The following is a 13,696-nucleotide window of genomic DNA, read 5'->3' on the forward strand; positions in this document are numbered from 1 at the left end:
TGTAACAGTACATTCTGCACCCTCTCCTTTCCTTCTCTATCAACGGTATGTTTTGTCTGTATAGCACGCAAGAAACAATACTTTTCACTGTATGCTAATACATGTGACAATAATAAATCAAATCAAATCAAATAATACAGCAGTAAGTTTCAATGCAATACAATTAATGTCCTTTTTTTAAAGCTCAACTTTATTTACCGTCTTTGCTTTGACAAAGGCTCAGGGTGGATTAGAACTGTCAGGCGATTAACCTCAGTGGAGAGAATTTTACCCTTAACCACCAGTCAGGGAAACTGACAGGATTCGATGCCACCCTTCCTGATTACACTCTCCATTGAAGTTAATGGATGGTAATGCTGACTTCAATGGATAAGAACAGATCTTGGCCAACAGTGGAAGTTAAAACCTACCCCTACCTTTAAGAACGCCACACAGCATCCCAGAACCAACCTTTTTTATCTCTGTCCTCTGACCTTGTCAATGAACCCTTAGTGGTTTGGCTCATTTGAGAAAAGGGGAGGGAGGTACATGGTGGCGTGATCTGTATATCTGTCCAGCCCCTTCTGTTTGGTAATATTCAATGTCAAATAAAGTACAGGATCCATGCGTTCAGTGAAATTCATTCCAAAGTACTGTTTATCCAAGACAGATTACAGGAGCAGGTTTCCAGCAAAATGCTGTGTGGTGAAATCTGTTATCTTGAGTTTATGCTTGCTGGACAGTAAATATCCAAGTAAACAAACTGCTTCTATGCCAAAAATAACAACCACGCCAAAAGACACTGGGGAGAGGGACGGATTTTTAATTCTGTCCCCTCAGCAGGAACACAGTGGGTGAGTACTTGAACGAGTGAGGCCCCATTCCCTGTTGCATTCGCACCGATCTCCAGTTTTAAAACCATTAGTTTTGTTGCTGGATGCAGTGCGCGCTTGACTCAGCCTGGAGAACAAATGCCAATTGGTGTCTCTTGGCTCCTGGCACATCAATTGGAGTTTGGAAGTTGCCATCCCGTCTGACCCAAGGTGGGAAAGGCGAAAACCTTCGGCACGGTGCCTCACAGTGCCAGGGACCCAGGTTCAATTGTGGCCTCGGGTGACTCTCTGTGTGGAGTCTGCACGTTCTCCATGAGTCTGCAGATCCCACCAGTTTCAGGCCTAATCAGTTCCCAGTCTTCACACTTTAAATAAATGAATAAAGTGACGCTAAAGTCAACCAGATAATTAAATGGCTGCTGTTAATTTTTTCTTTTGTAGAGTAGAAGGCTCTGTTCAAAGTGGTAGAAGGTATGTGGTCACATTTTCGCAATGAAAATTCTGGAGTTCAAGGTGAGCCTGCAATAGTCCCATTTACACGTTATAGCAGGGCCAAAAACAGAAGCTACTTGGACGACACGGTGGCTCAGTGGATAGCACTGCTGCCTCACAGCACCAGGAACCTGGGTTCAATTCCGGCCTCAGGTGACTGTGTGGAGTTTGCACATTCTTCCCATGACAGTGTGGGTTTCCTCCGGGTGCTCTGGTTTCCTCCCACAGTCCAAAGATGTGCGGGTTAGGTGGACTGGGCATTTTAAATTACCCCTTAATATCAGGGGAATTAGCAGGGTAAATACATGAGGCTAAGGGGGAAAAGGGCTTGGGTGGGATTGTTGTCAGTGCAATCGCACTGGGCCGAACGGCCTCCTTCTGTCACTGTAGGGATTTTATGATACCAGCAAACATTTTCTAAAGTACGCATTTTAAAGCATTGTAAATAAAACCTGTTACCCAGGTATTGAAACTGTATCATCTTTGCATAGCTCCGAGATAAAAAAATTGACAACAGCAGGTGTGAAATCAGGGGCATGGAAAGCCATGACTTGCCTTGCGGGGCTCAAAGAAACATTCAGGCTCAGCCTTGCCCCGCAATGATAGTGTTCGCTTAGTGAGAGGTCTTAGAATAGAATCCTAGAATCCCCACAATGCAGATGGTGGCCATTCGGCCCTTCGAGGCTACACTGACAACATTCCCACATTATCCCCACAACCCCATGTATTTACCCTCTGACACTCAGGCTCAATTTAGCATGTCCAATCAACCTAACCCGCACATCTTTGGACTGTGGGAGGAAACCCACACTGTCCCAGATGACCATAGGCTGCTCTCTCCCTCAAAGGGTGGTGATGATTTAGCCTAAGGGTCACCACACCTCAGGCGAGGGGCAAGGTTCATGAGGAACCTCAGCTGGTACAGGAATTGAACACGCACTATTGGCATCGTTCCACATCACAAACCAGCCATCCAGCCAACTGAGCTAAACCAACCCTCAATATTCTGACTACTATTCATCCCTCAACCTACATTATCAAAAGAAGGACTGATTTTGCCACTCAATCATGCAGTGTTGGGACCAATTATGGTGCTCCTAAAATGGGCTGGATCAATAATCTCAGCAAGCATGGTGCATTTTTGCATTGGTTTAACACAGAGGGTCCATGTATAGCGTTCGATTCTTCATCTTGTACAACAGATGACCTGGCTTTTGCACAAATAAACAGCAAAGACTAAATAAACACATTCCTCCACACTCCTTTATTCCCAAATTGGCCACTGCTTCACATCCTGGCCTTTCTTTATCGACCCTGACCTTTAACCCCCGGCCACCTGACTGCATTGCGACTGCCAAAAGCCAGCGAGCCATTCCCAAAATGTCCAAAGTTGCCTGGAGGAACTCAAAACCCAACAACCGTGTGACTGGGTAGTTTTTAGATCGAGAAGCCATACAGCGAGGGGAGGAAAAGATTAGCTGATCGTAGGAAAATAACCCTCCAATGTGACATGCTAGCACCGAGTCGAGCTGCGACACACATCCCTAATCTGCATGGAGCACACGGCAACGCATTGAAAACGAGTGCACACAAACATTTCCTGAAACATCGTGTTACACAAGGCTCTCTGTTCACAACTGATAACAAATATTCTCATCTTCACTCCTTGTAGATTCATGAGGCAAGGGAGCTAAGGGTTATGGAGAGGGCAGGCAAGAACATGGACTTAAGGCCAGAGTCAGCTCAGTCACCATCTCGCTGAATGGTGAAATAAGCTCAAGGGCCGAAGGGTCTACTCCTGCTCCCATTTCTTGCGTTCTCATGTCAGGCAGAGGGCAACCCTTCCTTTTCTAATTTCTATAGGCAGTTCATGCCAGGTTTTCAATCCTCCAGGATAGACCTGGAGCCTCCAGGAACTATAGGTTCATCTCTCAGACACTGCAGTGAGTAACCCGGCCGGATAAAAATAATGTTTGGGCCTCAAAAAACACTGTACTCCCTTTTTATTTCCCACTTCCATTGAACACTCCTGTTTATCTGTACTAAAAATATTGCCGATGTGGGTTGGTTCACTGACAGGCATCCAATCAGGTCTTGAAGAATCTCCTCAGGTTCTGACTGGTATGGGAAGGCAGGGCACTGTGAAGATGGTCAAGGCAGCCAACCAATGGCAGGAGCATGGGGTCGGGCCATCTCGGAGTTGGGGAGTCATGGGATGAGACTTTCGGAAATGCATTCAGCTGCATTGCTAGCTGTGACTAGCTTTTGCAGAGTGCTGGCAGGGACGTGATGGGTCGAAGAGCCTCCTTCTGTGCTTGAAACCTTTGTATGGTTTTAAAAATTTTATAGATGCATTATAGAAAGCATTCTTTCTGATTGTATCACAGCTTGGTATGGCTCCTGCTCTGCCCAAGACCGCAAGGAACTACGAAAGGTTGTGAATGTAGCCCAATCCATCACACAAACCAGCCCCCCATCCATTGACTCTGTCTACACTTCCCGCTGCCTTGGCAAAGCAGCCAGCATAATTAAGGATCCCACGCATCCCAGACATTCTCTCTTCCACCTTCTTCCATCTGGAAAAAGATACAAACGTCTGAGGTCACGTACCAACCGACTCAAGAACGCTGCTGTCAGACTTTTGAATGGACCTACCTTTCTCTACACCCTAGCTATGACTGTAACACTACATTCTGCACTCTCTCCTTTCCTTCTCTATGAACGGTATGCTTTGTCTGTATAGTGCGCAAGAAACAATACTTTTCACTGTATGCTAATACATGTGACAATAATAAATCAAATCAAATCAAAAGTTGGCACCCTCCCCCAACTTAACGTTATTGGTCAGCCCTACTCTCTTGATAAGCTGGGACTGATATCTGGGGCTATATTCATTGTTTTTTATTCAAAGTAGGGGAGAATGAGCAGGGTATAACCACTGATACCAGACGATCATGGATGCGACAGAACCAAATGTATGCTTGAAATGATGATTTCCTGAACAGAGGGTCCTTGACCTCTCGTTTGCCCATTAGGAAATCTACCAGATAAACCCCAGGTCATTCACCAGACAGAGGTGGTGAAAATAAGCCAGAGGGCAGGTCAACTCAGTCTTTGGACTCACCTACGAGTGATTACAGATTAAAGAGCACAAAAGGCAGATGTAGTGAGGAGTTTTTTTGCTCTGTCCTCACAGGTCCATCACAGGTGGATGGCCAGTGGCCTGGGAGAGAACTAGTTGATGGAAGCCGGAGTTATTGGGTGAGATTCCCTAGCCTCTCGGCCGCATGTTTCCCATTGGCGGGAGGTGGCGTTTTATTTTCTAGCGGCGGGATTCTCCGGTCTCGCCTCTGTCGATGGGAATTCCCATTGACGTCACCCCATGCCGGCAGGAAACCCGCGGGCGGGGGTGCACTGCTGGCAGGACCGGAAAATCCCGCCGGCATGAACGGCCGGAGAATCCTCGTCCTTATGTTTGGGTTCAATTATAAAATATAAAAAGACCATGAGGTAGGTTGGCATAATTCAAACAAGGAGCGATTTATTAACCGTCTTAACAATTGCACCATCAATCCACTCCCCAGGGTGGAGCTTGTTCCCTGGGTCACCTGACCCACTCTTGTAAAGAGGCAGAACACCCTAACTACTTATATAACAGCAGGGAATGGGGAGAAAATAGAAACTTAAAAACAAAAACATTTGTCAAAGGGGTGAAAGCCCTCTAAAACCTTTGCAATCATCCAACTCATCATGATCCAAGTGCGGCACGTGGCCCAGTGGTTAGCACTGCTGCCTCACAGCACCAAGGACCTGGGTTCGATTCCTGCTTGGGTCACTGTCTGTGTGGAGTTTGCATGTTCTCCCTGTCTCTGGGTGCTCTGATTTCCTCCCACAGTCTGAAATATGTGCAGGTTAGGTGCATTGGCCTTGCTAAATTCTCCCTCAGTGTACCCGAACAGGTGCTGGAGTGTGGCAACTAAGGGATTTTCACAGTAACTTCATTGCAGTGTTAATGTAAGCCTTACTTGTGACTAATAAATCTACTTTAACTTACATCATATCACCTTTGCGTTCAGCTGTCTAGGCTCAGCAATTCCCTCCCCATTTCTTTTAACTTTCTTCCCCATGGCATTGCCCCTGGAAATCTAGCTCTTTGACCAAGCATTTGATTGCCTATCCTCATGTCTCTTTCTATGACTCAGTACTCAAGTTTGTCTGTCAAGGTTCCTGTGAAGCATCTTGGCACCTTTCACCATGATGTCAAAAATGTTATGCTAATACATTGTTGTGGTTGTTGTTGGTAAATACAGGCAAAGGTTTAACAAAGAAAACAGCTGGTTAATTCCAAGAAAGAGGAATAGTTATTGAGAGCAAATACCTGAAGTAGAGTTGCTGAACCTCTTCAGAGCTTCAAACAGTTGGTGAAAGGCTCCCTTGTTGCCATCTGTTTGGCTGTACAGAAGAATCTTCTTGGCATCATAAATCAGACGGGAGATGCTGCAAAGAATGGGAAAGTCAAGCGTAAGAAAGTTTCAAGCAAAAGAAAACTGGTTGAGTCGCACTTGCTCTCGATAGTGAATGTAAAACAATGTTTAAAGTGAAAGCATTTGATAGACCATAACCAGGTCAAGGCAGGCATTCTGACAACAATATTCTAAACACCTTCAAATTTGATTTGTCTTATTCTTTTAGGTATTTCTACATCGGAGTAGAGCACACACTGATGTGATTTGCTTGATCCCAAATCAAAATTCAAAACTGGTCTTTCGGCGAGTCCAAAGATGCACGAGTTAGTGGATTGGCCATGCTAAATTGACCCGAGTGTCAGGGGGATTAGCAGGGTAAATATGCGGGGTTATGGGAATAGGGCCTGGGTGGGGTTGTAGTCAGTACAGACTTGATGGGCCGAATGGCTTCCTTCTATACTGTAGGGATTCTATGATTCTATGAGTGCATATCTGACACACAAGACAGTCATTTTTGCCCACCTTTCCACACACAAAACCGGGGGGGGGGGGGGCGGCGGTTGGGAGAGGGGGCAGGGGCACACAGCTCAATCCCTCTGGAAGCAAAATCGGTGTCCAGCCAACCCACTCTGCACCAGTCCTCTTCACTCTCCTGCAGGTGGGATGAAGTGGGGCAGTGCGGGACTTGCACCCCTATCTGGGGAGGAAGTCCCACCCTCAGGACCAGATCAGTGGGTGCTGCTGGAACTGAAAGAAGGATGGGTCCCGGAACCAAGGAAGTCCCGGGTCTTGGACAGAGAGGATTTGGCCAATTTGGGGAGGAGGAGGTGGGGATGGTGCACTTTACAGAGCAGGTGCACGGGTACTATATTAGTGGGGCTTCCCCTGATCCGCAAAGACCACTCCCATCTCCGCCAATGATTGTAACCCCCTTCCTTCCTAACCTTTAAAATAGCTTTTTTTTTTAAACGGCCTGCCACTCCCGCCCGACCGTCCACAACTATACTGTGGCGTGGGCAGCATATTGTCACAGACTATTGGCTTGTTAACCAACTCCATTGACTCTTGATAATTTACTTAAATACAGTAGGTGGCCTGTCTATTTTGTCCTCCTATATTATGGGACGGGAAGGTCATGGACGGACAGTAAAATTGTGGGTGGACACCTGCCCTATTTTACATGCCACCCCCTCAGCCCTCCACTGGAACCTGGGGCACAGTGACACAGTGGTTAGCACTACTGTCTCACAGCGCCAGGGACCCGGGATCAATTCCAGCCTCGGATCACTGTCTGTGTAGAGTTTGCACATTCTGCCCGTGTCTGCGTGGGTTTCCTCTGGATGCTCTGGTTTCCTCCCACAGTCTGAAGATGTGCAGGTTAGATTGATTGGCCATGCTAAATTGCCCCTTAGTGTCGGGGGATTAAGAGGGTAAAATGTGGGGTTACGGGGATGGGACCTGGGTGGGATTGCTGTCAGTGCAGGCTTGATGGGCCAAATGGCCTCCTTCTGCAATGTAGGGATTCTATGAAACACACCAAGGGTGGACTGCGGCTGTCCCCGGATTTCACAGCCCAAAATCTCTGGGGCAACGTGGCGAGAACTCAGCATATTAATAATTCATCCCTCAGACTGTAGCCCACTGAACATTTAGCGAATTAAACAAAGCACAACTTAATCCTTATTTTTTGTCAATTTACTTGACACACCATCTGAACCCAGCATCGACATGTCAATAACTCCTTATATTATATGAACTTTTTGAGTATCAGAATACATGGTAACCACCCCATGGTTAAAACAATGAAATATTTGAAGGAAAGTGCGCATATTTCAAATGCCTTGTTCACTTTTCTTTTGCTAAATGAACTCCGCAAAGTATCTGGAGTATTTAAATTAAATTTAAAAGTAAGTCAAACACTATGAGGATCAAGTGCAGGCCTGAAAATATGTACAACCCCCTGACACTCCATAAACCATTTGAGCAAATCTAATTTTCATAAATTGGTTTAATTCAATGATGGGCGACAGGCTTCACAGCTTTGTGTTTAGATCCAAAAAAAGTTGGCGTTCTCCCAGAAAATTCACTTCACTGGATTGTTCAAACAAAAGGGAAGTTTCCTCTGCTTATTCTCAGAAGATTTTCCACCTCTCCTTGCTGTTTTATAAATAGTCAAATTTCTTGAATGTTACTGTAATTATATATAATATATATATATATATATTTCTTTCCTCTCCTGGGGACCAGGTTATTATAAGATATGAGAAGGAATTTCTTCAGCCAGAGGGTGGTGAATCTATGGAATTCATTGCCACAAAACGCTGTGGAGGCCAGGTCTTTGAGTATATCAAAGACAGAGATAGATAGGTTCTTGATTGGGAAGGGGATCAAAGGTTAAGGGGAAAAGGTGGGAAAATGGCATTGAGAAACATATCAGCCATGATTGAATTGCAGAGTACTCGATGGGCTGAATGGCCTAATTCTGCTTCTACATCTTATGGCCTTATATCCTGTCATAGCTCAGAAAAAAGAAGCAACTTGACACCAAGGGCCAGATTTCTGCTCCTGAGGCGGGTAGCTTGAGCCAGGGAATTATCTTGATGTGGCAGACCTACGTGATTGTGTCATGCTGTGAGGATTTTCTAAACTGCAGCCAAGTTAACAGATTTTGGGCACTAAGGATGTTTTGAAATCAGGAACAGCACACTGGTTTCCCAAAGTCATCTGTCAATTCTACCTTCTTACACCATCACCCAAACCACCCCCCACCTGTATCACCTCTACCACTATGCCAACTTTCCTACAACATAGATACACAATTCTGTTATCCACAATCAGGTAAGGCAACACATTAAGTAGGCAACTCTGCAGTGCATATGTCTTAATTTTATGGGGATACTGAGCTATGCAGCCCAAGGACGGTAGGGCGGCACAGTGGATAGCAATGCTGCCAGGGATCCAGGGTGACTGTCTCTGCGGATTTGCACGTTCTCCCCATGTCTGCATGGGTTTCCCCCGGGCACTCCGGTTTCCTCCCACAATCCAAAGATGTGCGGGTTAGGTTGATTGACCATGCAAAATTGCCCCATAACGTCAGGGGGACTAGCAGCATAAATACGTGGGGTTACGGGAATAGGACCTGGGTGGGATTGTTGTCGGTGCAGGCTTGATGGGTCAAATAGCCTCTTTCTGCACTGTATCGATTCGACAATTCTATGTGCTGAACCAAGATATGTTGCCTTGTTTAATAGCATCCATCTTCAGGTACCCAAGGTATTGATAAGATCAATTTGTCTGCTAAATGTCAAAGAAAGTGGCCTTTACAGAACCCACAGTAAAAATATATTGCCGTTAAACATGTGGACAAGTGTCCTGTTCATCTAAGTTCCCCCTGTATTGCTTAATGAGCTTTCAAATCAGCCATAGGTGTACACATAATGGTAGAGCTCTTTCGGGGTAGTTCTTCATTTTAGGCAGCAGTGTTAATTTAAATGCATTAAATGCGCAGATCCTTTTGGCTGTTCTAACGCATGCACTAATGGTGTGAACTGTAACCACAAGTGGTTCAATGGACTGATGCAGCCTTCAACTCACATTGATTTGTCAAAGTTTCCGATGACTCCAGGAGATTCACCCGGCGTTGGGTAGCGGAAACACGGGTTGTTTGCATTACAAATGATGCCTTGTATCCATGGCAGAGTCCCGGCAGAAGGCATCGCCTTGTTTGGGAAGTGGCCTGCAGAAAGAAGAAAGGAAGAATAAACTGTTGTGACGTGCTTACTCAGTGCGGAATTCACGTGAATATATCATAAAGTCATTGAATGCCAAAGAGGCCCTTCGGCCCATCGAGTTTGTACTGACATGTGAGAAACACTTGACTTCCCACCTAATCCCATTTACCAGCACTTGTTCCATAGCCTTGAATGATATGACATGCCAAATATTCATCCAGGTACTTCTAAAAGGATGTGAGGCAACCCACCTCTACCACCCTCACAGGAATGTATCATAGAATCTACAGTGCAGAAGAAGGTCACTTGGCCCATCGAGTCTGCACTGACAACAATCCCACCCAGGTTCTGTCCTATCTCTGTAACCCCACATATTTAACCTCCTAATCCCCCTGACATTAAAGGGGGGATTTATCATGGCCAATCAACCTAACCCATGCATATTTGGACTGTGGGAAGAAACCAGAGCACGCGGAGGAAACCCACGCAGATACCGGGAGAATGTGCAAACTCCACACAGTCACCTGAGGCCGGAATTGAACCCGGGGTCCCTGGTGTTGTGAGGCAGCGGTGCTAACCCACTGTGCCACCTTGTCACCCCATTTGAACATCCATCTGAATCCATTATTTCTGCTTATTAATGCGATGAGTATCCTAGCCTGCATTCCATCCTAAATCAGCACACTGCCATCCAGGATCATGTGGTTAAGTGCAGTTTGTTTGAGAAGAATAGGACTTCTGGTTCCCAAAGTATTGGAGGTTTTCCTTGTCTCATGTCTGGGTCAGTTGTGGACTAATTGATGGAGACTAATTGCTACGATTAGTCAACAACTCCATCATCGTCATATCATGTGGTGACGAGGTTTGCATAATAGGTGGACCTTGATCTTTTTGTTGTGTTCCGAGGTCCCTATTTCTGGGATCATTTAAATGCAGTGGAAATCTAACTCATCCCACTTGCCTAACCACCATCTTTTAGACATGACCAGCCTCCATACTATGACTGACTGACGCTCCCAAAATCATTCCAGCACTCCCATTATCCGTACAATTCCTGATACTTCTACAGGTTGTCAGAAAGTTCATTTAGGTCACTGAATAAGACAGCACCACTGAGAAGGTTGGCGGCTCTCTGCGGTACAGTGGTTAGCACTGCTGCCTCTTAGCTCCAGGGACCCGGGTTCGATTCCCGGCTTGGGTCACTGTCTGTGTGGAATTTGTATGTTCTCCCCGTGTCTGTGTGGGTTTCCTCCGGGTGCTCTGGTTTCCTCCCACAGTCCAAAGATGTGTGGGTTAGGTTAATTGGTCATGCTAAATTCTCCCTCTGTGAAACCTGAACAGGTGCCAGAGTGTGGCGACTAGAGGATTTTCACAGTAACTTCATTGCAGTGTTAACGTAAGCCTACTTGTGACTAATAAATAAAGTTTAAGTTTTGTTAATTTATATTTTCCAACAAGAGTGCAACTAGGGCAATAAGATAAACAGCTGAAAATAAAGAAGAGAAGGCGACATGAGAACAGTGTGGAGACAAGATTGGAATGACTGTCCACATGAAGGATAAACGCCAACACAGACTGCCAGGTTCCAACAGTATCTTTCAATGCTGTAATTTCAGTGGAAGTAATGTTTCAATCAAAACTCTCTCGTCTAATTAGTAGAAAGCTGACCACCTCAAACCATACAGGAAATACAGTGGATACACACGGGGATTAAGAGAGTGGTTAGGGCAGGCAATTAAAACTAAAACAGCAAACTATAAATGGAACTGAGGGAAGGAGAGGAAATGCGAAATCCAAAACAAACAAACAAAGCAAATGTATTTCCATTCAGAGAAAACAGAACACATTGAAAGAGAGAATATAATGAAATGGTTAACAGGACAGTATCTGATCCCTCATCCACTACCCTGGTTACAAGGGACATAGTGGAAAAAGGGCAATGATTGTGGGGGCTGGTCCAATAAAGGACCTAATAAAGTATTGTAGCATATCTGGGTCCTCTGTTGTCATTTGGTTGTGCGCCCCTGTTTGTTGCAATGCACTGCCCCTTTAAGATTGCTGTCTGTGTGTCTTAAAGATACATCTCCTCTTGCGAGTGACCTGCTAGCCCCCAACAAACCACATTCCTACATGGCCACACATCTGCAAAAATCTGGCAGATGGAACATATTTGGGCAAATGTGAATCTACAACGTGAACTTGTCCACTCTGGCAGGAAGAATAAAAAATAAACTTATCTAATTGGTGAGAGGTTGCAGAATTTAGAAGAGTAAGAGCCAACTTGATTCTGAGGGTATTGGCAGGGTGGATGTGGAGAGGATGTGGAGAGGGGCGGCACGGTGGCACAGTGGTTAGCACTACTGCCTCACAGTGCCAGGGACCCGGGTTCAATTCCAGCCTCAGGTCACTGTCTGTGTGGAATCTGTACATTCTCCCTGTGTTTGCGTGGGATTCCTCCCACACTCAAAGGTGTGTGGGTTAGGTTGATTGGCCATGCTAAATTGCCCCTTTGTAGGTGAGCAGGTTAAATAAGTGGGGTGATGGGGATAGGGCTTGGGAGGGATTGTGGTCAGTGCAGACTCGATGGGTTGAATGGCCTCCTTCTGCACTGTAGAGGTTCTATGATTCTATTCTAGGATGTTTCCTCTTGTGGGACAATCTGGAGCTAGCAGTCACTGTATAAAAGTAATGGGTTTAGGACAGAGATGAAGAGAATTTTTTTCTCTCAGAGTCCCCAAAACTCCACTCCTCAAAAGACAGTGGATGCAGAATATTTTTAAGGCGGAGCTAGACAGATTCTTGAATAACCAGGGGGTGAAAAGGTATCGGGGGTGGGGCAGGAATGTGGGGTTAGGTTACAATCAGATCAGCCATGATCTTATTGAATGGCGAAGCAGGCTTGAGGGGGCCGAGTGACCTACTCCTGCTCCTAATTCATTCGTAGGTTCGTATGACCTGGGTCCCTGTTAAATAGGTAGGTGTCCCATTTTAGTCACTACTCCATCACTTTTGGATGGCATATCCAGTGGTCTAATACAGTGAAACCTGTGACAGTGGGGGTAAGCTGTTTTATCCCTTATCAGTTCAGTTGGTGAAGAGAAGCAGATAATAAATGGCTCCCACGAAGGGCTGGAGTTCCAGGATGGAAAACAAAGTGACAATTTTTTAAAAATTCATTCGTGGGACATAAGCGTCGCTGGCCAGCATTTATTGCCCATCCCTAGTTGCCCTTGGCTAGGCCATTTCAGGGGGCAGTTGAGAGTCAACCACATTTCTGCGTAGATGTAGGCCAGACCAGGTAAGGATGGCAGATTTCCTTCCCAAAAGGACATTAGGGAACCAGATGGGTTTCTCCAACAATCGTTTCATAATCATCAGTAGATTCTTAATTGAAGATATTTTTTATTGAATTCAAATTCCACCAGCTGCCGTGGCAGGATTTGAACCCGGGTCCCTAGAGCTTTTGCTGAGTTTCTGGATGAGCATCTAGCGATGATACCACTAGGCCATCGCCTCCCTTAGTCCCAGTGATTGTCCATACCATCCTTTGAACTCAAACCATCTTCAGCCTGGCCCAACACGTGCAAGGCTGACATGATGTCTCAATACACTGATAAGGAACAGATTTGTGATTTAGGCTATCTTCACACTGAAGAGTCCGATTGAAGTTTGCCCAGTTTAAATTTCAAAAGCAGCACTGCTGAGAAGACCTGTACTCCGTCAGCGCGTGAGTATTTGCCAGCGGATTTTTCACTATCAGGCAGACTTTGGTACAAAGAGAGAAATTCCTGGTGACTCAATCCCTTTCAACTAATGAGAAGCAGCTCTGGATGCTCATTTTCAACATCGCAAAATGTGTCTGGGGTAGGCATGCCATTCGAGTCACTTTGACCACGTTACTAAACGACATACAACTTTTAATCAGTTTCACCCCTCAAAGAATGTGATGATGTACGATTGAAGGGATCGAAATGATATGTTGCCCACATTCAAATTCTGATAGAAGTTTATTAGGACTGATATCAACCATCAGTTATTGCTTCTGTAATCTGTACCATATCAGTCTGCTTCAATAAAGTTCAGACCTAACACCTCGTGCCACATGTCCTACGAAAGGCAAAGTGCTGAGACCAAGGTACAAGAACAGCATCATTGTGTTGCAGACCATATCTACCCTGAATGTAAAGAAATTACA

General features: G+C 45.5%; 1 protein-coding gene across 1 annotated transcript in view; it reads right to left on the reverse strand.

The window, feature by feature from the left end:
- The window catches only part of LOC144494770 (phospholipid-transporting ATPase ABCA1-like), a 159,262-nt gene that overhangs the window by 104,600 nt on the left and 40,966 nt on the right, over positions 1-13,696 (reverse strand). The window contains exons 4-5 of the mRNA XM_078214083.1: positions 9,365-9,506; positions 5,683-5,801 (exon numbers count right to left, since the gene is read on the reverse strand). Coding sequence (XP_078070209.1) covers positions 5,683-5,801; positions 9,365-9,506 — 261 coding nt within the window. The remainder of the gene's footprint in view (positions 1-5,682; positions 5,802-9,364; positions 9,507-13,696) is intronic.

The sequence above is a fragment of the Mustelus asterias genome, chromosome 6 (genome assembly GCF_964213995.1).
Source record: "Mustelus asterias chromosome 6, sMusAst1.hap1.1, whole genome shotgun sequence".
In the NCBI taxonomy this organism is placed as follows: domain Eukaryota; kingdom Metazoa; phylum Chordata; class Chondrichthyes; order Carcharhiniformes; family Triakidae; genus Mustelus; species Mustelus asterias.